At 38.8% G+C, this 24,748-nt stretch overlaps 2 protein-coding genes across 13 annotated transcripts in view; one reads left to right on the top strand and one right to left on the bottom strand.

Annotated features, from left to right (window-relative positions):
• Positions 1-4,022, top strand: part of kank4 (KN motif and ankyrin repeat domains 4) — a 73,453-nt gene extending 69,431 nt beyond the window's left edge. For all 7 annotated transcript variants that reach the window (XM_044199853.1, XM_044199857.1, XM_044199852.1 and 4 more), the window contains one exon: positions 325-4,022. In XM_044199853.1, coding sequence (XP_044055788.1) covers positions 325-444 — 120 coding nt within the window. In that variant the 3' untranslated portion in view covers positions 445-4,022. The remainder of the gene's footprint in view (positions 1-324) is intronic.
• Positions 4,023-14,777: 10,755 nt separating this feature from the next.
• lrp8 (low density lipoprotein receptor-related protein 8, apolipoprotein e receptor) overlaps positions 14,778-24,748 on the bottom strand; it is a 179,235-nt gene continuing 169,264 nt past the window's right edge. For 2 of the 6 annotated variants that reach the window (XM_044199272.1, XM_044199273.1), the window contains exon 18: positions 14,778-23,708. In XM_044199272.1, the coding sequence (XP_044055207.1) occupies positions 23,407-23,708 (302 nt within the window). In that variant the 3' untranslated portion in view covers positions 14,778-23,406. The remainder of the gene's footprint in view (positions 23,709-24,748) is intronic. The other 4 variants (XM_044199274.1, XM_044199275.1, XM_044199276.1 and 1 more) reach the window with 3 other exon arrangements.

Below are 24,748 nucleotides of genomic sequence, written 5' to 3'. Positions count from 1 at the left end.
TTGATGTGTAATTTGGGAAAGAAATTATTAGATCAGATTTACAGAAATGTGACAAATCATAATCTCAACTGGCATTTGGCCTTTCCAGAAAGGCAAAATGCTATGACTTTTTCCAGATACTTAACCCAGCTCTTCCAATGTTGTTTACAGCATAGTAGTAGTATTGCCTGTATCAGGGCAGGTGCAGTATATACTGAATGTATATACTGTAATGTCCAGTTGCTAGAGAAAGAGCAATACAACACCGCCACTGTCAGGATAAGAACAGTCACTGCAATGTCTTTGATGGGGAAAGTATGACATTTTATTTCTGTTTTCCCCCAGAATGGACAGACAGCACAGTCGGTGGCAGAGGGAGCCTCCCACCAAGACATAGTTGACCTTCTGAAGGCCCACGCTGAGACCCGAGCCTCTGAGCCCCCATTTACCACAGACCTCCTCTGAGCCAGGCTGACCTTGTTTACTTCTACAAACCACTTCAGCTAGCCGATCCCCAGCTCTTCAATTGCCAAGACCCTCTGCCCACCAACAAAGACGGAAAATGTTGAATTAAGGACATGGTGACACCATACAAGACGCTGTGTGACCAGTGGAAAAATTGTTTACCGTGGAACTACATATAAACCTCTGAGACTGGAGTGTCCAGCAATGTACGGCCACATTTTTCTTCTACATCTCTGCCAACATGCCCCGTGGGTGTTTGTGGATATGCTGCATCAACCACTCAGTGGACAGACAACAAAGGGGGCCAGTCGGATTTATGATAAGACATTGCCACAGTGACAAGTGTGGTTGACAGGATTTTACTTAGGGGACAGGGTTAGAATATAAAGAGGGACCAGGGATGGACAGACTAGCAAGTGGATGAAAAGATACTCTGACGAACTGCTGCTTCTTATCATCAACAACTATCTCTTCAAGCAAAATACTAAGCACATGATCTACCTTTCAAATATACAATATTAAATATGACATTGTTTCTGTTTTTTCTTTTGTGACCTTGACATCATTCTTGTAATATTTGGACATAAGCCATTATTGAGAACATAGTATATGTAGAATGTTATTCTAACAGATTATAATCATATACAAACACAGAAATTGTATTTTCTACTGCACTTTTTTATTGTGTTTGTGTACAGTAAATAGTCATCTCTAATATCGATGTCCAGAAGAAACCATATATCTCCAAAAGTGCAAAAATTGAATAAACGTTTAGAACTTCTGGTCAAAGTTCCCATCATTCAGTGGATATCTGACATAATTTAATGTATTGTTTTTGCCATAGTAATGATGTTTTTCAAATTCACATTTCATCTGTGAAATACTGAAAAACAAATGGTTTAGTTGGAGATAAAATGTTTCTGTTGGACACAAAAGAAATGATTTTTATAACCACAGTATAACCAGATTAAAGAAAGACAAAAGTCTTCTGATAAGAAGATTGTACTGTTCAGAAGGTGCTGCATGCCAATACGCAGTTACTCCCCCTACTGGCTGTCTTATAGTACTAAATAACAGTATGTTGTAATACTGTCTCTTCTCATGATTAACTCATGATTCTCTCTCTCTTCTTCCCTCAGTTCAAATATAATGTGTGTCTTGTTTGCCTGCTCGTTTCAAATCAAATCATGTATGCAACTGCTACAAAATGCACAATGAATGTCAGGCTGGTTGTGATACATTCCAAGAAAAAATGTAGCAAGTCTAACTGTACTGGCATGAATCATGGGACTAACAGAGGCATAGTCATAGACGTAGTCAGTGTATATGGCAGACATAGGAATGAGTCTTGATATTTTTACTATGTGCAACTAAAGACATTTAATCACTAAAAAAATCTGGATTACAGTGATCTGATCTGCCCGCCTTCAAGTTACTAACGACAGCACAATTTGTCCCTGTCTCAAGGCATACATGTACATATGGTGAACTGACAAGATGTTAAAACCAAAAGTAATGGGTTGTTTATGGCTTTCAGTCCTAAAAGAAGCAATATTAATGAAATACTACCTTTTCAATCAGAAACTAGGTAGGGAGAGTGGCTTTGCTCTAGCCTTAATCAGATGACCATCCTACATTTTAGAGGTGAGATGTGTTTCAGGGAGTGTGGTCTTTTTCTTCTATTTTCCACAAACCTACACCCATATTCCTAAAGTATCTTAAAACAGGAGTACTGGTCTGATAAAATGTTTACAACTTAACAGCTCCCCTTCAGTGACCCCTGCAGAAATCCCCCAAATGACCAGCAGGTCAGGAAGTTTACAGGAAACAAAGGGATCAATCATTTTACCAGTAAACAGGCATCTGGAGGAGAGTTTTCACCCTTCTGGAGAGGGATCATGACTGGTGGATGTAACAATACTAAAGTCGACATTTAGTATTGCAGTTCCATGATGTTGGGGAACCCTCAAGAGACATGAAAAAAAAAAAAAAGAATGGTCAAAATGGAAATAGCAGCATACTCCAATTATCCTAATGCAACCAATGGCAGTCTCCAAGATAACCCTGATGAGGGTTATTTTAACTGACTTTAGGAAGCTCCTCCAGAGAAGACATACAACTGTTTTCACAACCTGAGTAATACTCCTTTATGTGTAAATTTGGTGCAGTGCCTCTTTAAATGGTGACTGGGGTTTGCAGGGGTTACTGAAGGTAGAATTTAAAGGGGAATACCACTCATTTTAACAACTGCCATATATGTGGTCTATGATGGTCCAGTCTGCATTTACAGTCAGAAAATGAATCACTTTCAACAGAGGCAAGATTGTGGTCCAAGACTCAGAGCACAGTGAACTCTGGAGAATCTTCAGCATTTGTTTTTACCTGACAAATCAGACACCTCAGCTTTTATTATTACTTTTAGAAAGCTGGATTTGAAATGTATTGGTTTGTTTTAGTCATGATAAATCAATATTGACATGCCTACAGTACATTGTGCTGACTTCTAAGCTGAATTAAACAACTTGTTTTCTGAGATGAAGTGTGATCAGACCACTGATCCTGCACCAGTACTCGCTCTTTCCCAGACACTTTATTAATGTGGGTTCTAATATGGGACTATAAAGACTGATATAAGATAGGCCTATTATATAAAACATCATGATTATACAGCAGTATATACAGTGGCTGCATTTACTTAGCAACAATGGGAATTTTTCAACAGTGGCTTAGTAATCAGATCACCATCATTTGTTGAGTCACAAAGTAGCACAGATTTTCTCAGCAATGAGGCTGCATTTACACAGGATCATAAACTCTGAATTATAACTCTGTGCAGCACATCTGATCGTTATTGGTTGTCTGTATACCAAGGGCCGAAGATTAGAGTCTGTGTAGCGTGCCTGTGTATTAAGTCTTAAAGTGAATTGCGTCCATATGTTTAATCCAGTGTGACCCAGATGTAATAAGGTTTCATAACTGGCTCAACAACCAAAGAACTGAAATCAAATCTGTTTCACATGGGGTTAAGTATATAGTTTTATCTGTCCCTGTAAATTCAGCAAAATACATGTACATACAGTATTGTGAAAAATATATAACAAGTATTGTCTGACAGTTTGCTCTAAAAATTATATTAAGTATTTATTCCAAATTATATATTTTTTACCATATATAGTATACTTATGTATGCATGGACAAATATTCTGGTGATTCTGTTGAAGGGGAATTTGAATGATTGGAAATTATGCTATTATGAGTGTTCCCTGATGATGTGATTATTCAGCTAATGTTTGATTGGTTGGGTGGTATAGTACGTGTGATTTGACAAGGTTGTGTGTCATGTGCCCTTTAATGCTAACTTTGACATTCGTGGAGAAAGTATGAAGCAGATTTGACACTGGCTTAAGCTATATGGGTAACGTGTCCCTTGTTTGAGTACCCATCTGAAACTCGAAGTGTATGTATGACAGAGTCAAATGTAAAAACCTGTACCTCTCTAAAATATTCCTTGTACAATGGGCTTATATGTTACAAACCAGAAAACTACTTCTAAATTAATAAATGAAGATTAAAACTTATTAAATGCCCATTTCATGTTGTTCTCTTTTAATTTCCAACAGAAAACAGCAGCTACTGCAAACACAGGATGATGTCTGCGTTGTTTACAACAGCAATGTTTGGTAAACAAGCCTTTATTTTCAGTTATGAAATGCACAAAATGTTTTAATCTAAGTCAGTGGTGTACAGTAGTGAGTATATAGTTGTAATTTACAGTATATGGACAAAAGTTACTGATTGGTCCTTTAAACTAAACTGTTATTTCAATACAAAAACTACATGTCATGACATGATGTGCATAATCTCACAATAATGAGGGCAATAATGTACAGTTGGTGCTACTAGATGATTATGCTTAATCTCAACTGCTCTTTGAAACCGTTTTCTGACACACACAGTCTGCTGATAGTACCACGCAAAACATCTGTTTTTCCATCAGACCCCTCTGGATGCGGACGTGCATGTGCATGTGTGTGCCTCAGTTCCAATGTCATTACATGGTGTAATGAAAAACAGTGACCAGCAGATGGTGGTATTACTGTGTGGTAAGAACACTAACAAGAAACATTCTCCTTCTAAATTTCTAGACTGGCCTTGGTGAAGATTTCTTGAAGACATTCCACCTCTCATTCAAAAGGCTTCTTTAGTTCTGATTGACTGGTGGGGCGGAGTGGGGTCACAAGTATGTAAGCTCTGTAGGGTTATTCACACAGAGAATGTTAAAATCACATGGCGGTCGTTAGGCCACGATGTAGTCAGGTGAGAGTCTTAGAATCATAGGAGTTAAGGTGGGAATGGGTTAATGTATTGATTTCGACTATTTTTATGCTCTTATAATGTGTATAACATCTGGCACCAAGCGACATTAATTTCTCAACGGTGAACCGAGAACGCATTTACTGAGAAGGTGCTGACGTTCTGGGTTCAAAGCTCGCTCTCAAACTGACACACTACATTTATCTGACAGCTTTAGTTACTAGTTACTTTACAAGTTAAGATTTTTGCACAAAACATATGAAGATCTTATAAAATATGATGATTTGTTATAAATTAAACTACCCAACAGACATAAAATTAATTGGCAACTATTTTGATAATAACAATTGCATTTTTTTTCATGCAAAAACATTTCATGGTTCCAGCTTCTCAAATGTGAGGATTTGCTGCTTTTCCTTTTAATTGTTTTAATAAGTTTCTTATATTAACCAAATGCTGCTCCTTAAGTCATCTTCACTTTGTAATCAGGCAAAAGAAGAGGAGAAGAGATAAATGGCAGCAGAGGAAGAATGGAGGTAAATAAGAAAGGATCAACTTAAAGCTTCAGAAGGCACCAGCTTACATTCACCTATAGCTATCTGTCATGTAATCATGTAGACCCATGCTGTTCAGATATGAACAGCAATAATTTACCAAATAATCTCATGTTGACTCTTATGGCCTCAGTGGACAGAGAGGGAGATAGAACGAGTGAAAGAAGTTGGAGAAAGGGCAGGCACAGGTGACTTGTAGGAGGTGAGTGAGAACAGAAACAGTCTTAGAAACCATGACAGTATACAATAAACAGTTGGGGATTTGTTCAGGTCTCAATGTCCTGATCCAAGGTGGACAAGGTCTGGACCCTTGTCAGATCTGGGTAATGGTGTGATCATCACATTGGACAATGTGTAAATGCAAGTTAAAAAAATTGCTTGGGAACACATGAAATCTGTAATATTGGGATGCTTTTTATTAAGGCACAGGAGTAGTACTGGGCTATAAGACTCATTAGAGTAAGATACCTGTTCATCAGTAGAATTTTAAAAAGAAATATTAAATTATTCATCATTTTAAATCATACAATCATACATTGAAAATCTTAAATAGGTGATTATGGCCCTGCTCTGAAATGTAGTGGAAAGGAAGTATTAAGTAGCATAAAATGAAAATAATTAAGAATTTATTAAAGTACAGTATTTGTGTAAATGAATTAAGTTACATTCCACCACTGCTTTTATTTGAAGTTTTCTACCAATAGATTCACCACCAGAGTTTAAGGTGCAGCAATATTAGCATAACAACTGGAATAGTAGATATAACAATGGATGTGTGGCCACTCACTAAGATCAGCTGATGATCTTAATGGCGCAAATGACAAATGTGTCTGAATGAACGTACAGTATGAGCATGAACACTGCTTCAAAACATCAGTCCTCTCAAAAGCACTGAGTTCTCTACTTTCAGCCGTGGTAGCGAGCATAATGGACAATTAGGAGTTCCAATCCTTAGACAACCTTGATCATTACACCACGTTAACTGCTTGATTTCCTTGGGGACTACGTCTGCGTGGAAACACCTGCTGTCTATAGACTTTGTATCCTTTCTCAAGTATTTCCTTTGTCCTGACGGTTGCCTGTGCATATTGAGGACTCAGTTTTGCTCATTTTTTGGTATCTAATTAGAGCTGTAGATTTGCCCTGTGGTTTGCTCAGTGACTGTCACAGATTTATCAGATTTTAAAGCAATACAGAAGATTGTCTAATTTCTACTAATGAAGACGCTCTTTAAAGTGTCTGTTTTGCAACTATAAAAGGAAATGAAGATCAAGACTTAGAGATAAATAGAAAACTTAAATCAATCAAGGTGCACTCACTAACATGGCTTGAGCTAGCATAAACAATGCTAAGTATCATAGATAATTCCAACATGATGAAATCTTTCTGTTTCTTTTACATTATTTTATTATTCATACCAAAGTGTGAACATGCTATATGCAGCTGTAAGAAACTTGGTTTAAAACACACATTGAGACAGTGAGCAAATAGAGCTGAACTGGACCAGCTACTGCATACCAGGGTAATTTAAAAATAAAAGCATGTCTATGGGTTTTTTTGGTTACATCAAATTTATTCCTATTACTATTCTTAATAAACACAATATCCACACATAACATTTTACAATGATAAAAAAAAAACTTTATTGGAATGATTTGATTGATTAAAGCAGACTGGAAATTCATTTTTTTTTACAGGAAACAGATGGCCGTTAATCACAAACTGAGAGGAGGAGAGTGATTTGCTCTTAACTGAAGTGGATGATGTTTTAGTGTTGTTCCAGCTGCAGTAATTACATGTGGATGCACAAACACACACGTAGTGAGGCAATTTAGAATTTCCCTTCACACACTCTAAATATTCCCATACACTGAGGATAGTAGAAGAGAGGATAATGCGTAGAAATGATGTTGTTCTCTCCTCATCTATTACTGTTTGGAAGCCAGGGGATTGTGAAGATGAAGGCTAAACAGGCAGGATGCAAATCAGATTTGTGGTACTTCTGGGTCTTAACACCCTCACCTGTCCCAGCAGGTAGAAAATGTAATTAAATTCATTTCTCACATAAATGCAAAAATAACATCTGCAGCACAAAAGGGTAAAATATTTGTTTAGGTGTTTTTGTGTAATTGCATCTTACACATGTTTATGTTTCTGTTGCTGACTGCCTCTGTGTGCCACAGACACCATTTATGAAGGGAATAAGCCCATCACAGGGAGTGAAGAGTGAGCCCATTACAGGCACCCACTTTATGTAGTGTATGGATGCCCTCAAACTCAACTCACACTGGGCTCTTGTGCCAGCCAATTACACTGATATACAGAGTTCATTTTTGTGTGTGTGCACACACGCAAACGTGCACTAAGAGGCTGGTTTCTTATTCAAAATGTGAACCACATAACAGTAATCCCCTTATCATACAAGTAACTAAACACACACACATGCACATATACAGAAAGAAGAAGAGGGAACAGCATGAAGGGAATATAGAATACACGCAAACACATGCATACACAGTGCTCCTAATCTGCATTGCAGATGTTTTTTTGTGGCCTTTCTGTCTGCCAACACCAGGATGATGAGCCATCCTCGTTAGCATGGAGACTTTTAGCTGTAATTATCTGGTAATGGCACTTAGCCCATCAACACCTCCTCTAGTGTGTTCCAGTGCAAGCATAGTCTCATACACATATTCAGACACAAACACACATGCTGGCTTGCAGCTATACAGACAGACAAATACAGACGGACAGACACACATGGCCACACACAGCTGGACAGAAATCCATGAATACAGACAAAGAGAAGCACACTCAGACAAACAGACACACAAATATGGACAGGCAAACATTAATGGCTACACACACACACACGGTTAAACAGAAATCCATGAATTTGAGCAGATATACAAATGCAGAAAACATACACACTGACAAACACAGACAGGCACACACAAACAAACAAACAAACAAACACACACATGCAGTGTGCCATATCCCTGCTCCTCCGTCTGCCCCCATGGCTAATCTGTGCAACTTATTATCCAGGAGATAATAGGAACTGTCATCCATGTCACTGCATTTTTAAACAGAAAGAGACTTTACTGCAATAACATTATGAGGCCAGATGTGGAAAATTAACTGATCTGGCTTCTTTCACAAAGTTGAAACACCTTATCACTGCAACAAAAGGTGCCACAGTGGGAAAGTGCTACAAAGGGAGGAGCAAAAGTGCTGATAGATGTAAAATGAAATGGACCAAGAGAGATAGAGAAGAAAATGTAGGGAAAGAGCTGATGCAAATGGAAATAACTGAAAAAGGTGAAGGGAGACTGAATGTTAATGTGCTTTTAACAATCACATTTTATTGCAGTGGTTGTGAAACACTTCAGTTGTTAATTCTGTGAAATTGTTTACACACAGGAGCACCATTAACCTGCATCTCCTCAGCAAAGCTCTCAGAGGCAACACAAAGGCAGAGGGGAAGGTAATGAGTGAGAGGAAGAAATAATGAAAAGGTGAAAAAGAGGACACAATAATTGAGAATGATTAAAAAGAATTACTACAGTAAACATAAGCACAGACTCTGCTTTATGTCACTATGGTTAACAGAAAGTGCTGTGCCCTGAAAACAAAATGGCAGATTCATCTTTCTTGGATGAAAGAACCAAGCAGATTGTCAGCCTGTTTGGTTTTCAGTGTGTGACCAGCCAGCAGGGGCAGCAAAGCATGTAACTTACATAGTAAGATGATATGACATGGGGTGTGTGGGCAGCTGTGTCCTATTACCATACTACATACTAATTCAATGAAGGTTGTAGTTCATTTAAAGAGGAAAAATTACAATTAAAATTAGACATACTGTATTCATTTGCATACTAAATACCACATATTTTTAAGTGTGCTGTTGATGTATACTGTAATGCCCCACAATGTAATGTGCAGAGGAAACAGAAACAGCACCAGAAGAATCTCACAAAAGAAAAATAGCCTGTTAAATCGATGGAAAATCATTTTGCTTTCTGTTGAATCAATTGTGTTAGCAAATGGTTGCCTGTTTACACATTTTGTTCCTTTTACCTCTGTTTTTTTTGTCTTCAAGCAGCTCTTTTGCTGCTAAATGTCCCACTATGTTCAGCAGATTGTCTCTAACTTTGTCTGTTGTTTGGTGCTGAGCTGGTTGTGCACAGTGAGTTTTAGAGCTTTTTGCAAAAAAAAAAACAGCTGCAGCGGGAAACAAGGTTGATGAGAGCTGTAAAAGTGAACAAAAACCGTAAAGTTGCAGGCCATTAAACCAAAATACTGAACTGAAAGTTACTGAAACGCTCCATAAAGCCGATGGGATCTGCAGAGTTGAGTGAGAATTCTCTATGGGTTTATCACTACGAGCGACACCTTTCACATTACACATAATCATTTCATTAGCTGTTGTGGTTCAAGTATGAACATTATGGTCATTTTGAAGGATAAACATATGTGCTTTCCTACATAAGTATCCTGACATGAGAGATTGCCTGTACCCTGCAAGTTTAAAATAGCATATTTCTTCACTTTAAATAAGCCAAAACCAACTAAAATAGGCTCTATGGAAAGGCTGTATATCTGTACATCCCCAAGCACATTTATGCAGAATTTGCAGGTTTTTTTACGCTGCCTGGCAGGTTTTGTTTTCTTATTTTGTTGAAAAGGAATGCATGTCCTCTTGTGCTCACAGAAGAGCAACTAACCCACTATGTGACTATGACTTGTGGTGGTAAGAAGGTAATAACAAATGCTCTGGGCAGAGAAAGTACTGGTAGGTGCTAATTCTAACAACAGACAGGATGGACATCTACAGTATCTGTTGTTCATTCTAAACATTAATACGTGCATGTGCGGGACTGCATCCTATAAGTGCATGCACTTATAGGATGCAGTCCCGCGGTGCATGCACCTATAGGATGCAGTCCCGCACATGCACGTATTAATGTTTAGAATGAACAACATCCAGGTCAGTATCTAATATTAATATAAAAACATTGATTTAGAGCATTCTTTAATTGGCAGTGGCATTACAAGGTCGCAGTTCGAGTGACATCCCACAGCACAAATCTTGTGCCAATTCCAGTTTTTTTAAAAACCCTTAAAAAGCTCAATATATTGCATACAAACTGCAAATAGAGTATACTAGGTACATTATTATACATACTGTATAATAATGCTGGTATGTGGTATGGAATTAGGACACAGAGGGTTTTGTTTGTGTGGGTGTAGCACATGGGGGAAAGGGGTGATTTTGAAAATTACAGTAATAATCTGTAATTTAAATCTGATAAATTACTAGTATTACTATAAATTAGATTTAAATAAGTGTTTCAACCTAATGCATGCAGTCATGACACATTTTATTCTAAAAAAAACTCTACAAGAACAAATTGGAAAGTGCACCTAAAATTGTGCCACAATTTTCAACAGAACTGTTCTCTGGGGAGGAGGAGGTGAGCACACTGAGGTCAGCTGTGCTATCCAGAAACGATTTTCATAAGTAGAGTTGTCATTCCAGGCCCCCCAAATATTTTATTCATTTTTAAGTGACAGGTGGAGAGAGGAGATTTTCTGCACTCAGCCACCTGGATGCCCCACTAACTCCAAATGTTAACTAATGGAGTCCGACATAAGCTCCATTTAGCAGAGGAGAGGAAAATAGTGAGAGTGTGAGTGAGAGGTTTATTAACTATATAAAAGTATATAACTATATAAATTGATTGGTTGAGTTTAGGAAGGCATCCCTAAAAATTGATTTATGAACGACCGCTGTAACATCAGTTGCAATTGTAGAAAATACCAACAGAGAACCTCTTGTTCAGTGCTGTGGCAGTTTTTTGCTGCTTTTCCTCCCTCCCTGCAAACAGACTGGCTCAATCAGTTTTGCAAGATCAATTTATGTGTTAATTTTTATTTAAAACAAAGAACTGACTGGCTCACAGGCTGACATCAAAGAATAGAGGGAAAAGCTGCCAAATCATAACACAACTGCAAGCATTTTTTTTTAAAGTTCAAATTCTAGAAATCAGTGTTTTCAGCACACTGCCTTCTTCAGGATAACAGTCAACCATCATCTAACTGACATATATAATGTCAAAGGCAGGTGTTTCAAATCAGAGTTCTCAAGGCAACCAATCAACCTGGACATAGAAATAGAGGCCATAGAGAGGCCATTAATAGCCTCTAGTGCTTGCTGGTTCTTGGACACATGGCCATGTTGATGTTGGAGGCCTTTCTTGGCTATGAATGGCCTCTCTATGGACTCTGTTTCTATGTTTAGGTTGATTGCCCTGAGAATGCTGTTTTGAAACACACACACACACATATATACTGTATATACCCTTTTGTTAGTGATGATAGATTTAAGTGATACACATAAACAAGTGTGTACACATGATTTCCTTCTGTTAGAATTAAATCAGATAAAATGCTTATGAGAATTATTTTGGTGTCAGTTTCATTTAGCACTGATTTGATCATAAATGGAGAAAATAAATTTGATTAAAACAATATATAAAATTCCTCTACTGACTGTACCAAGAAAACAGAGCGCAATGCACTTTTGCTTAGTCAGAAAATGTCTCACACAGTTTAAGAAACAAAACAAAATAAGATTTCTAGGATAACATAAAACCTCTACAATATAATGCAATCCAATACAATATGAAGCAATACAATAGGTGTCAGAATATAGAATTTTTGTCGAGGTGAGCTGAGAGGTGTTGAGTCAACTCTATGCTAATGAGCTGAGGCCATGGTTTGTGGAGTTGTGGTGTTGTACTGCATTATATTATATCTACTGTATACTTTATTTTTTCCACTGGAATATAATGACAAACACTGTTCAGTATGGAAATGCATGATATGCTTGTAGGGTGTTTATGTTATTTACTTATCAAAAATAGTAGACATGAAACAGAATGCAATCAAATACAACAACACAGCAGACTAGCCTCAAAAATGATAACTGAGCATTGTCACAAACTAAAAAAAGTTTTTTGTTTTGGACTGCATAGATTGCATCTTTTAAAGTAGGTCTTAAAATGTGCTATAACAGAACTTGGCAGTGGCTATGTCTACCTAAAAGTCTATAATTCAATCTTATGGATTCATTTACTTTCACTAGAAGTGATCAAACCAGTGTAAACAATCCGACAAGAAAATTTAAAGGTTTACATTCCAGATACTGAACCATCGACTTGCACAAATGTATTATGGATGTCAAGTCAAAAGACACCTAAACTAACGTGTTCAACATGCTTATTTCATGCACTTGCAGCATAATAGCATTCTCACAAATGCCGTTATCATGTATGTATTGCCTTGCCACACTGTAAACGGCTGAATAATCATAATCATTTCAGAGAATTATATTAATATTTGTTTTGAATGTACATAGTGAAGAGGGAAAGGCCAGATGAGATTCAAAGGCATAGCCTGAAATATGCTGCTGTCTGTTCCGACACTAACGTACAGGGTATAGCCCATAACACCATAACCCTTTGATCCACCACGAGTCCTTCAGTTTTCATGAATCTTCAATGAAACCATTGAGCTGCCTTGGCTTCTGTGATGCTTGGGGAGATGACAGCGCAGGTCACTGGCAGGGTTGAATCTTCAATGAAGAGTAACAGCAACCCTGGAACAATGGGCAGGCCAAAGAGCGCCCTCAGCCAACTCTCCCTGCTGGCTCATCCATCAAACCTCCGGTGAACTGTCTCTCCTCTCAACTCTCCAGGGACTACACACATCCCCTGTCTCCTGTTACCTTTTCCCCTTGCTTACATTGTCAGTCCATTTTACTCTCACACTTCAGTTCAGTTTCTCCTTCCCTTTACTGTAACTGAGTATTGTGGACAAAGGAAACAAACCAGGAGGGTGGTGGTGACATCATCAAAGTAACACACGAAAAGATTTATTTGGGACCCACAGATGTCAAATTCATCCATGTGTCCCTGTGAAATAATTGACCCCAGTGTTTCTGGTGAATGCTTCAACATATGCTATACTAACTCAAATCTCGAATGACTTATTTAAGCTTCGAAGCAATCTTTGATTATATCAAATGCAAGACTTTGTGCGCTTCCTGTGAGTGAATTTGTTGCTCTGCTGAAGAGACAACAATTAGGAACTTGGAAAGCAGCACTCAAAACAAAAACAAAAACAAAAGATCTCAATACCATTTACCATCGACTTAAAATGTGTTCAGCAACTAATTTCTCAAACCTCAAATGACTTATTTTTGCTTCAAAGCTAAAGCTAAAGGGTGGCCCAACCAGTTATTAGGTTTAGGGGGCAATCACTTTTTCACACAGGGCCATGTAGGTTTGGATTTTGTTTTCCCTTAATAATAACAACCTTCATTTAAAAACTGCATTTTGTGTTTACTTGTGTTATCTTTGACTAATATGGGGGGGGGCAAACACTTTTTCACACCACTGTAGTATGGTATTTTCTGTGTTGGACAAAAATATAAAATATATATAGATATAAAACTACATTTTGAGTTTACTTGCCTAAAACAGTTCCTTAACCTGACTATATCAGCTAATGATTATGCTTAATTTTGTTCAAATTTCACTCCGATTCTCACACTCAGCAGTATACCATGTTGCATGATGGAGTTTTTACTTTTCAAGGGTCTAAGGATAGAAGGTGTTGTATGCTTTACAGATTGTAAAACCATATGAGAAAAACATTACTTGATTTGACTGAACTAAACAAGCTGGCAACAGCCACAAACACATTTTTGGTGGGTGGGTTGGGGAGCGTTGCTATGTCACAAAGCTGCAACCTTCCATGGCAGGTTTCCATATCCGTATCCATCTAAATAGTGCCAAAATGGCAGAAAGTTAATCTATACATACATTTTGCCTTACCTCATAAAAATAGCTTCACCTCTTGTTTTTCTGCACATTCACATTCTCTCTCTCTCTCTCTCTCTCTCTCTCTCTCTCTCACACACACACACACTAATGGTGACGGCAGCAAGGCAGCTGGCCTGTCCATCGCAACTTGGGGTTCAGCGTCTTGCCCGGGACACATCCATATTCTCTATAGCAATGTTCTTTTGTTGCTTGTATTTTGCTTGTAACGATCATTTTTGACAGCTCTTTGATCAAACTATGTCATACTATAGGCAGTTTGCACCTTGGCTTACAGTCTTACAAGAAAGATCATATACCTGACCTGTAAGTCAATCAAAAGCTTATGAAATGTGTAGGCAGGTGATGTAGATAAATGATAACAAATCATCAGACACTGTTGGAATTTGAAGGTACTGAAATTCAGGCACTGAAGTGTAAATTTAATACTTATGTATTTCTTAAATGGATGATGAGCTACTTTAAAGTCCATCTTTCCTTGTTAAAAAAAAACAAGACGGCAGCTGACACATGTAACATGAGGGACACGAGATAAAGTAACACTAAACACTAAAGGTTGGACAGTTTTTATAAATTTAATATATCAATATATAGAGATATTTATCAACAGCTTGATTTCATAGAAACGTGAGTGAGACCATTTTGGCATACAGTACAGATATTCCATGTAAGTACAGAAGTCGCTAAATTTTAACTCCCCCCCACCCCTGCACTCACCAACCCACCAGTTAAGCCCCCCCCGCAGACACATAACAGATAAACAGAAAGAGTAAAAGTATACAGGAGCACAAAACAAGGCACCAATAAATTAAAATGATAACGCCTCTTTTCTTTTTTTAAAAAACACACAACAACAAAATCTATTCAAGAAAATTAAATACAGCGTGAACACTAAAAATCTGCAATGCCGTTAAAAAGCAAATAACAAACAAACGGAACAAACAGGAAAAAAGTAAAATAAAAACACTTTGGCAGATTATTAATTTTTAGTTACAATCAAGTAGTAAATAAATCCAGTGCTCTTGTGTACAAATAAATTCATATATAGTCTACACTCCTTTTTACCCCAGAGGTTTATGTACATCTTTTTTACAGATACATTTAAAACATTATCAAAAAGTTTTTGCTGTATGAAAACGTATTTACAAGTCACGATTCAAAACCATTGGACTGTACCATTGGACCCCCACTCCCAGTTTCCTCCCCTCCTAAGAACGTTATCTCTTTACACAGTGCAGAAGGCTTCTTGAAAAGTTTTGTGCAACAAACAGCGTAAAAAAATGCCTGTCGTATGGCTGTGGAATGGACAGAGCCCCGAATGGTTTTGGAGATTTCCTCGCAGGCAATGACACATCAGCAACATTTGGAGAAAATTCAGGTAGACAGTTTTGCAAAAAATGGAGCCAATAGTTTCTTATATTTTCAGTGATTTTCTCCAACCTCAGTCACTGTTTAAGTAAAATGTCCAAATCTGTGACAATACTGTTTATCAAAATGTTGCCCGTGTATATCATCATCCCAACCCCTAAAAAGATTTACACACAGATTTCACAACTTCCCCATTACTGTTGTCTTCCCCCAAGCTTCATTTTACACTGACTGGTAGAAAAATGTAGGCGACTGAACAATGCCCTTCAAGTAATCAAACATCAAGAAGATCAAATATGAAGCTGAGAACGGATTGGAGAGAGAGAGCAAAAACTACAACTCACAGACTAACAGTCCAAAAAACACATGATAATAAGAGGAACCAGTTGGTGAAGGAAAGTCACAGGGTCAACAAGAGCTAATTGTCAGCCAATTACAGTCAATGAGGGCTCCTTCAACAGTCCAAAACTGTAGCTGGTTGGGGGGTGGCGGTGGGGGGCTCTTCCTCCTGGTTCAGCGCGCTTGTTCGCCTGTTCGCTGGTTCATGATCGGAAGTTGCTGGGGTTTTTTTTCCCAAGCTCTGGGGGTTTCCTTGTAATTTTTGGGATTCCAGGTTATTTCCTCCAGTGTTTTTTCCCTTCTTCCAGTGTGTGTGTCTGTCTACCCAAAGACTGACAGCCCTTGCCAAAAGAAAGATGTTGATGGCTAAGATGAAGATGGGAGGGCAAGAGAAGACAGTGCACACAGACAGCAATGCTGAATTCAGTAGTGTAACACAGAGAGACTTGAAGCCTCACAGCTGGCATTACTTCTGATGCAGTGCATGAGGAACTGAAGTGGTGGAGAGATGTGAGTGATGTTAGAAAACAGTCAGTTAAAGCAGCACGGGTCAGATTCTCTGCTCAGAAAAGTAACTATTGGAAGAGTGCAGAGAAGAAAGGACGAACAAGCTACAGGACAGTTAAAAACAGGGAGCACAAATAAGAACACTATAATTACGGCATATTGTACAATTATATTGGATTATAGGTTTTGACGGCCATTGGAATTTGCTTTGATGAGCTAATAATGTAACATCTTTCCCAAAAAATAAACCCTTGTCATGGGTGGTTTGACATAATTTAGTTCGACCTATTGTAATACTAACCTGCTTATTATGCATTAGGATTTGTTAGGATTATCCCGATGCTTTATGAATGTATGAATTTAAACAAAGAGTTAAATCTATAGATGAATGGGCCTACACAACATAGGAATTTTATTGAGCAGTTTTATATGTATCCAAAGTGTATGTTTGGGATTTAGAACCTGGATTGTGTTGCACCAGCTGTTTTTAAATCCATCACTAAGTTGTGTGTAAAGTCCTTCCGAAGTTTTTAGTAACAACTGGCTACTGTAGTTTCAAACTAATGATTTAGTAAATTGGGTTAGACCATTAAAACTTGAAGAATGTCTTAGCTAGTAGAGACTTAAGTAATGTGTAAATCAATTTCTAGGAAACATCTGTAGTGTTGTCCAAGCAAAGGCAATCAACACAAACACACACACACACACACACACACAGCTATATTAAACTTAACTGCCAATCTTCTGTAAATGTAGATATTTATATATGCATACATGGAGAAATATATGTTTCAGAGTTGATAGTATTCATACAATTTTGAATAAGTGGGAAATATCTCATTACATCAACTTGACATTATTTGATCCTTTAGTGTCAGTTAGATGTGTTGACCATATCTCATTACCTCTCCTTCAACCTACAATACATTAGCGAGCTAACGTTAGCAGTTGCAATCAGCAATCAGTTGCTTCGGTTAGCTCATAACAGTCACAAGGTGTAAACATTTAGTAACAAATAATCTCTACGTAAGAGCAAGTTTGTGTGGTTACACCCTGTTTTAATTTAGTGATGCTTAAAGGCTAAAACACACCACCGCCGAACAGCGCGCGTCAAAAGAGCCGCGACTATTATTTTTTATGAACAATCCCCACACCGGCGGCAGCTGCCCCTCAAGCCACTGTCGTATTTCCAGTGTCGCTGCCCTTGAAAAAACATTTTTCCAGAGAAAAAGCTGTTTTGTACTTCAATACAATGTTGGCCCAACTACAGATGTTATTTACTAGTTTGTTGCTTGCTTTTCACTGTAGTTTTAACTATTTCACTTGTGCCTGTATCTACAAGGCAAAAATTAAATAAATAAATAAACTCCACTCGCTCCCTGCTTATACATCCCGGCTCCTGTGGCAGCTGGACGTCCTGTCCTCACCTCTTGCTGTTGTTATTTCTTGTATGTGTAGATCACTGACTATATATAATATGTACATATACAGTTTGTGGTGTAGATCAATGGATGAGCAGAGACAGTTGTTGATGCACTGCAGTGCGGCACTTCCTATTGATGCTATGGGCGGCACTTAATGTGCGTCAGTGTAAGAACCTCTTAAATTCAACATGGGTGCACCTGAAATTTAAGACTGCCACACAATATAGTACAATAAGCAAAGATTTCCACATTTGAATAGTACATTTCTGGAGTGTTAAATAACTTTGTGCAAGATATCATGTTGCACATGCAACAATGCAGCAACTACTGGGTTAACACTGAAAGACTTCAAGTAAATAATTAACAAAAAACTGACCTGGAGTGAGAAACACACATACCTATACAACATCATACTTGTATTACAATAACTGAATTACTAAACATATGTACATAAACACACACACACACACAATTCATTATTCTTCGACCTCTTCAGCTTGAGCAGAGTGCTCTACTTGGTCGTTATAACTGCAGCCTGTTGTTTATGGAGCTGACTGATAGTAAAAGTATGATTATGCTGCCATTAGGGCATTGATTAGCTCCTAAATGATTCCTGAAAATATGAATCAAGAATATCCAGAAAGCATACTGTCAAAGCATGTTCTCTATTACCACTACAATTACTTATTGAAAAAGTCTCTTTCTGGACTTTTTCAGCATCCTTCAGTAGAGATGGCTGCTCTCAAGGTGGCCACGAAGTGGACCAGCCAATCTGTCGTCACACTGTAGCAATAATAACTTTTCTACAATGCCACGCTCAGTCACCTCAATAAATAAGCAATTTACTCTCCTAACTGCAAACCCTCAGTATGGAACTCCATTAGACCTCCAGCAAACATGGACCTAAAGAAAATGTGGAGCGCAGAGCTGGCTGAGCCCAGGGTTCAATCCAGCAGTGGGTTTGGGATTTATTTAATCTTAAATTCACAAAGATATCTGACCTGTGGCATCTTACATCATTTTCATCTTTCCTTTAGGACTTAGATATAGTTTATTATGAAGAAATGTGAAATTGTGAGCATTCATAACAATTCCCACTGCCATCACACCCCCTGATAATAATAAAAAATGACCAGTTTATACCAAAATGCAGCTGTGTCAATTTAAAGTCTTTCATACATGTCAATCCTAAATTCTGCCAAGAAACCAAACACTGCAGGAAGCTGCCAAACCAGGCCAGGATCATGCTGAGCTGAGTAACAGTCTACCCCACCGTGTAATGCATTTTATTTTGCTTCATCTGTACAAGGTTAAGATGAAGGGGGATGGCCTCCTTGTGCTCAATCCTCCTTCGTTAGATATACATAGGGGAGTGCAGTCCTGGAGAGGACTATAATTTACCTGTCTAGCATGCCACTTGTCCCATACAGTACATACAAAACCCCCACTGTGCATCATAAACTGAGAGGAGAGAGTGCCATCCTTCTGAGGGAGGGAGTTTCAGACTACTGCGACACAACATCAGCAGAAATCCAGCTAAATAAATGGTCGACCATTCATCTTCCAAGCACAAACCTGTTCTCATACGGTTTAGTCTAAATCTTGGCAGTCATGCCTTCTTTGTCTGATTCTTTCTTCCTCCCCTGTGGTTCCCCGAGCATTTACACTGAGCAAACCATTCCAGGAAACAGCGAGAACCATGAATAATAACTACCATTAATCAACTGTTTGTATGCACACACTGTATAGTTAGATGAATATATATGCTGAGTCTATACTGAGCCTATATTGGAAGACTTTAATGTTTGCATTCTATACTTTTTTTGCTTGTTATTCAGTCATATATCAGGTTTATGAAAAGACAGAGGATGTGACAAACAAAAGCACTTCTATTTCCCAGCTCAGCTGAAATGTGACATTGTTCATGTTTGTTATTCTAAGAATGGAAGACCATTGTTGTATGTATAGTTTGGACAATGTAAAACACTATACCTTATATAATGCATTATAAGTGTGCTTAACACCTTCAAAATGCCCTTTATTGAGAATAAATGACATCCAGAATTGTGAGCAATTATTGGGATAGTCACTGGGTATGAATTCCATCTGATTCAATAGTGATGGCAGCATGTCTGTGGCTAGCCAATGGAATCAGCTCTTTATGCTGGTTTACACGTTTCCTCTCTATCCAGCTTTCAAATCTAATCAGTGCTCAGCTCAGTCAGCCTCAGCGTATTACTCATCTGCTTATACAAAACAGGGCCACTAACAACCACTTGGAACAGTCAGTGACAGCAGAAAGTGATTCCTTCCAAATGTGGGCTGTTTTTCTACTTCAACTCATCTAGAAAACACACAGCCACATTGTTAAAAAGGGGGACTAAAGATGGAGAAGTTATCATGCTAAGAAACACCAAAAGCAGTGCTGTGAAGCCACTGAAACACTGGGATTGATGTTTACACTAATATCTGTGTTGGGCAGCAGTTGAAAGTCATAGAACTCAGTACCTCAAAGCACCTTTTTCAAATCTCTAAAAGGAAGGTGTGTTGTAACACTCTGCTGTCTGGATAAGAAGTTTTACCTCCATCATATTGATGGCAGTATTGAAGTCAGGAACACGTGTGAGTCCTAACACCTACCGCAAATGAACAAACAATCAACAAACAAGTTCATTATCGACTGCAGGCATACCTCTGATACCAGGAGAGAGGATTACACATATCCTTTGCCTTATCTGCACTGCTGATTTTTGCCTTGAGGCACTATCCTCTTGTGACACAAACCCTCCTATTCCCCTCAAAAAAAGCACCCTCCCTTACTCTTTCACCCCAAAATCACCTTCAAACACGCAGACAACCCCATCATTTTTTTCTGTCTCCTTTCCCCTTGGCTATATTTAGTTTTGCCTGTCTACATATAGTATGTCAGATGAATGTGAGTGTGAAAGGATGACATTCCCTTGTTTTAAAAAAAATCTGTCTTGTCAACCCAAGATGTAAAGGGAACTATGAAGAAAAATAACATCCTTGCCTACTCCTTTATATCCTTGCAAACAGAACAAATCTGCCTTAGTACTTAGTAGTCTTAGTACTGTGCACTGACTGAGAGATGCTGATTACATATTTACAACAGCAAACATACAAATAAATAAAAAGTCATAACATGAGGAATTAAAAATAATCCATGTCAGCTTTTTCCCCTTGTATGGTGGCCAGACAGCCTTCTATTTACAATGTGCACTGAAACAGCCAAATGAGGTTAGTCTGAAAATCATCAAGCAGCATTTTACACACCACTACAGCTAACAAGAGGCAGAGAGAAGAGACGAGTTGAGCAGAGACTACACATAAACTAACACTAAGGGAAGTAGTAGTGGCTAGTAGTGGTAGTAGTGTTACTCCAGTGGAGAAAGTAAGCGAGAAAGGGGGATATACAAGATGTACATGTCATCCCTGATCCTGAAAAAGGGGAGGCAAAATGAGGACTCCTTCTCTTTCTCGTCTGCGTTGTACTGGCCTCATTGTAGTGGTGTAGAGGCTGTGGTGAGAGGAGGGGCCAGAATGGGATTGGGGGTGGGGCAGGATGCATCCCCCCTCAGGGATAGCCATCATCCTCCAGACTGAGTGCCATGCGCTGCAAACAGCAGATAAAAAGACTGTTATCACAGTAGGCTGGGGAAGGAGAGAGAGAGAGAAAAAAGTGAGATAGAAAACAGAAAAAGAAAAAAGCAACATAATGGACAGGGAACAAAGAAAGAAATCAGGAGAAAAAGAGAGACTTAAGTCTAGATGGCACCCAGAAAAGCAATGGCAGGTTCATACAGAATCCATTCTCCTGCTCCTTCCTTCTTCTTCTTGCAGTCCTCACTTCTCTCTCCTCTCTCTGACCTTCATCTTCTCTTTCCAATACCCCACCACCCCACCTCCTTGTTCATTCCCTCCTTCTCTGGCTGCTCCTATGTGAGGAATGCAGGATGCTTGCCTACAGCTGCAAATGTCTGGCCCACATAATGCCAACCTGATTTCTCTGGCTGTCTGAGTTGCCACATTGCCACAAAAGGGAAAGGAAAGAAGAGGACGGGAGAGGAAGAAAACAAGTAAAAAATCTAAAGACAATACAGAGATTTGTACAGATGTAAATAATAAAACTGGGAGACAAGAGAGAGGGAGTATAGTTCTCTGCAGCCCTTCGCTGAGGGTGGTTGTTAATTCGACCTTGAATCTTAATATGACCCAGTGGTGCACCTGTTTCGTGTGTGTGTGTTTGTGTGTGTGTGTGTCTCCAGCCTGTCATCATACCAATGATACCCAGAATTCTTTTCCTCCTTTCCCTCTGGAGCAACACAAAGAAATCTGTGTTACCATGCCAACCGATCAAAGCACTAGACTTCCACCACCCCATAATCCTTTTTGACTGCCCTTCCCTGCTTGCTTTCCGATACCTTAAACAACAAATATATACAATAAATATATAAGTGTCGTGATGACACACTCCCTATACATTTAAGTACATTTGAGTGCAAATCACTGGCATTGTTGCTGTAGAAAATGCAGCTTCTTGCATGATAAGTGATTCTCAAAACTGCATCAATGGGAAATCAACAGGGTAGTCTGCAACTTATGAAATGTGGAGATTCATGGTTTCTGCAACTGCACTCAAGATAGAATGAGAAATTCTATTTTGGATTGTCCTTGGTTCTGATTTGTGCTCCCCATTTTATCCTTCATGTCTTATTTACACTGTAACGAAAACATAAAATTCACATAAGGGCTATGTCATGTTACTATCCACTCTGAAAATCTAATTTATTTGCAGAATGGTCCTTGTCCTGTGCTCTTCTGTCCTTTCAGTCAGAGTTCTGAGGTGACTATAAAGCTAATCCTATTTCTCCTCAAAAGGTATCTCAACACTAAAATCCTTTTTGTTCTACTAAGAAATTGAGGCTGCTGCAGAGGCCACCCATCATCCATCTCTCTTTCATATATACTACATTAGTAATTATTTAAGCCTCGGTGCCCCTGTAATATCTGGATGACCCTTTGTTATCATTTTCAGCAGCAAACATAAAGAAACATCCACAAAATTCCTCTCTGACAAGGATGCTACTTTCTGGCACAAATCTTCTCTTGTCTAGTGACTGCTTCTGTAAACAAAGACGATATGTGTCTGTGTCAGGAGCCTCATAAGGAACATATGTCTCCCAGTAACAGAACAAACACTTCAACAACTAGAAAAACTAACACAATGTGCAAATAAATAGGATGGCAGGTTGGCAACAAGGACGTGATGTTGATAAACAAATGTACTGTATGATTATGGTCATGAAGGTGAAATAAATGCGATGTACTGATGAAGGGCTTATGTGTGTGTATTATTGGTGTTTTCAGTGATTACTGCAAAAATTACGTATGAGAATGTGGGCGTGTGCAAGCCTGTTCTTTCTTTCCACCAGGCCTACATGTACAACAAACGGGCTTTTCCAAACCCCTGCGCATACTCTCATATCCCAGATATTCAAAACTCCTTCTTTTTCTCTGCAGCTTCTCTCATTTGCCGCTGGAGAGCATCGGTGCCCCTGAGTACCAGTGAGAGTTGCTGTCTGTGACGCCGCCCCCTAGAGGAAGTGCTATGAATGGCTGACTGTGGCTGCCACTCACTGCTGGGTACACGTGACCAATGGACTCGCTGTGTCGCCCGATGTGGATTTCGTCGTCGTCATCCTCCGTGGTTTTGCGGTAAACAGGGTTGTCGAAGTTCATGCTCTTGGTGTTCTTGCGCCGCCAGTTGCGCCAAACCAGGTATCCGCCGGTGCAGAGTAATCCGATGACCACTGTGGCAAGGATAGGGACTGCATGTGTTTAACACACACACACAACAACAACACACGCCGGGAGCGTTAACACAGCCCAGGGGACACAGAGCGGCGCTTTAAGCACTCACACACACACAAACACGCCTCGCACACTTTCCTTTATATACTGAGGGCTCATTATTTTCTGTCTTTATTTTCCGTCGAAGGGGACCCGATCCATATGTAGATAAAAACAGCGTATTCTAAGGTAATGAAAACACAACGATTCTTATTTTCAGGTGATTATACACTAATGAAAACATACTTTAAAATATTATATTCCATTTCACCCAATAGCTCCTCCTTGTGGTTCTCTTCACTCTCTAATATGCAAATAATAAGCTCAACTCTGCTCGCCACAAGAGGACATTATTTACTGTAGCTAAACTGCGGTTATCAGCATCTTCCTACAGAGGAAAGCATCAAATTTCTAGATGCATGAGGACATAAAATCCTTGTGAAAATCAGTTTATACCAGCCCCACATTGTGGGGCACTGTGCCAGAAACAAAGATAACCTCTGCTAATATTAAAACACAGCAAATGTCAGCAAAAGGCGTGGCTATGGTTTAGGCATTCATCTAACGAACTAAGACCACAAGATGAGTCTGGGCTACACAATGTCCTGTGGGAAACCCTGTATATCCATCTGCTATTTTGAAAAAATCTGGGTATTTTTCAGTGACAATTTAAAAACTGAAAACAATGAGCCTTCATACTATATATATATATATATATATACACACACACACACACACACACACACACATTCTATTACATTCCTTTTACACAATGATCACAAACACACAAACATGAATGCATGTGTACAATTTGCAACAATGAATCCCTGCATGCACCATCACACACACTCCACATCCAAGACATACACACACACTCAAACACAAATACATGTATACACAAAGACTGAACCACACAGACTTCTCTATTAAATTTTGTAACATTCAGGTCCTGAAGCCAGTGATTAGGGTTTGTTTTTTTGAAAAGCCCAGCAAGGTTGCTGGCCTGTCATCACCGTAT

The sequence above is a fragment of the Siniperca chuatsi genome, linkage group LG6 (assembly GCF_020085105.1).
Source record: "Siniperca chuatsi isolate FFG_IHB_CAS linkage group LG6, ASM2008510v1, whole genome shotgun sequence".
Lineage (NCBI taxonomy): Eukaryota > Metazoa > Chordata > Actinopteri > Centrarchiformes > Sinipercidae > Siniperca > Siniperca chuatsi.
Note: the sequence above shows the minus strand (reverse complement) of the source record. Positions and strands in the feature narration are given on the sequence as shown.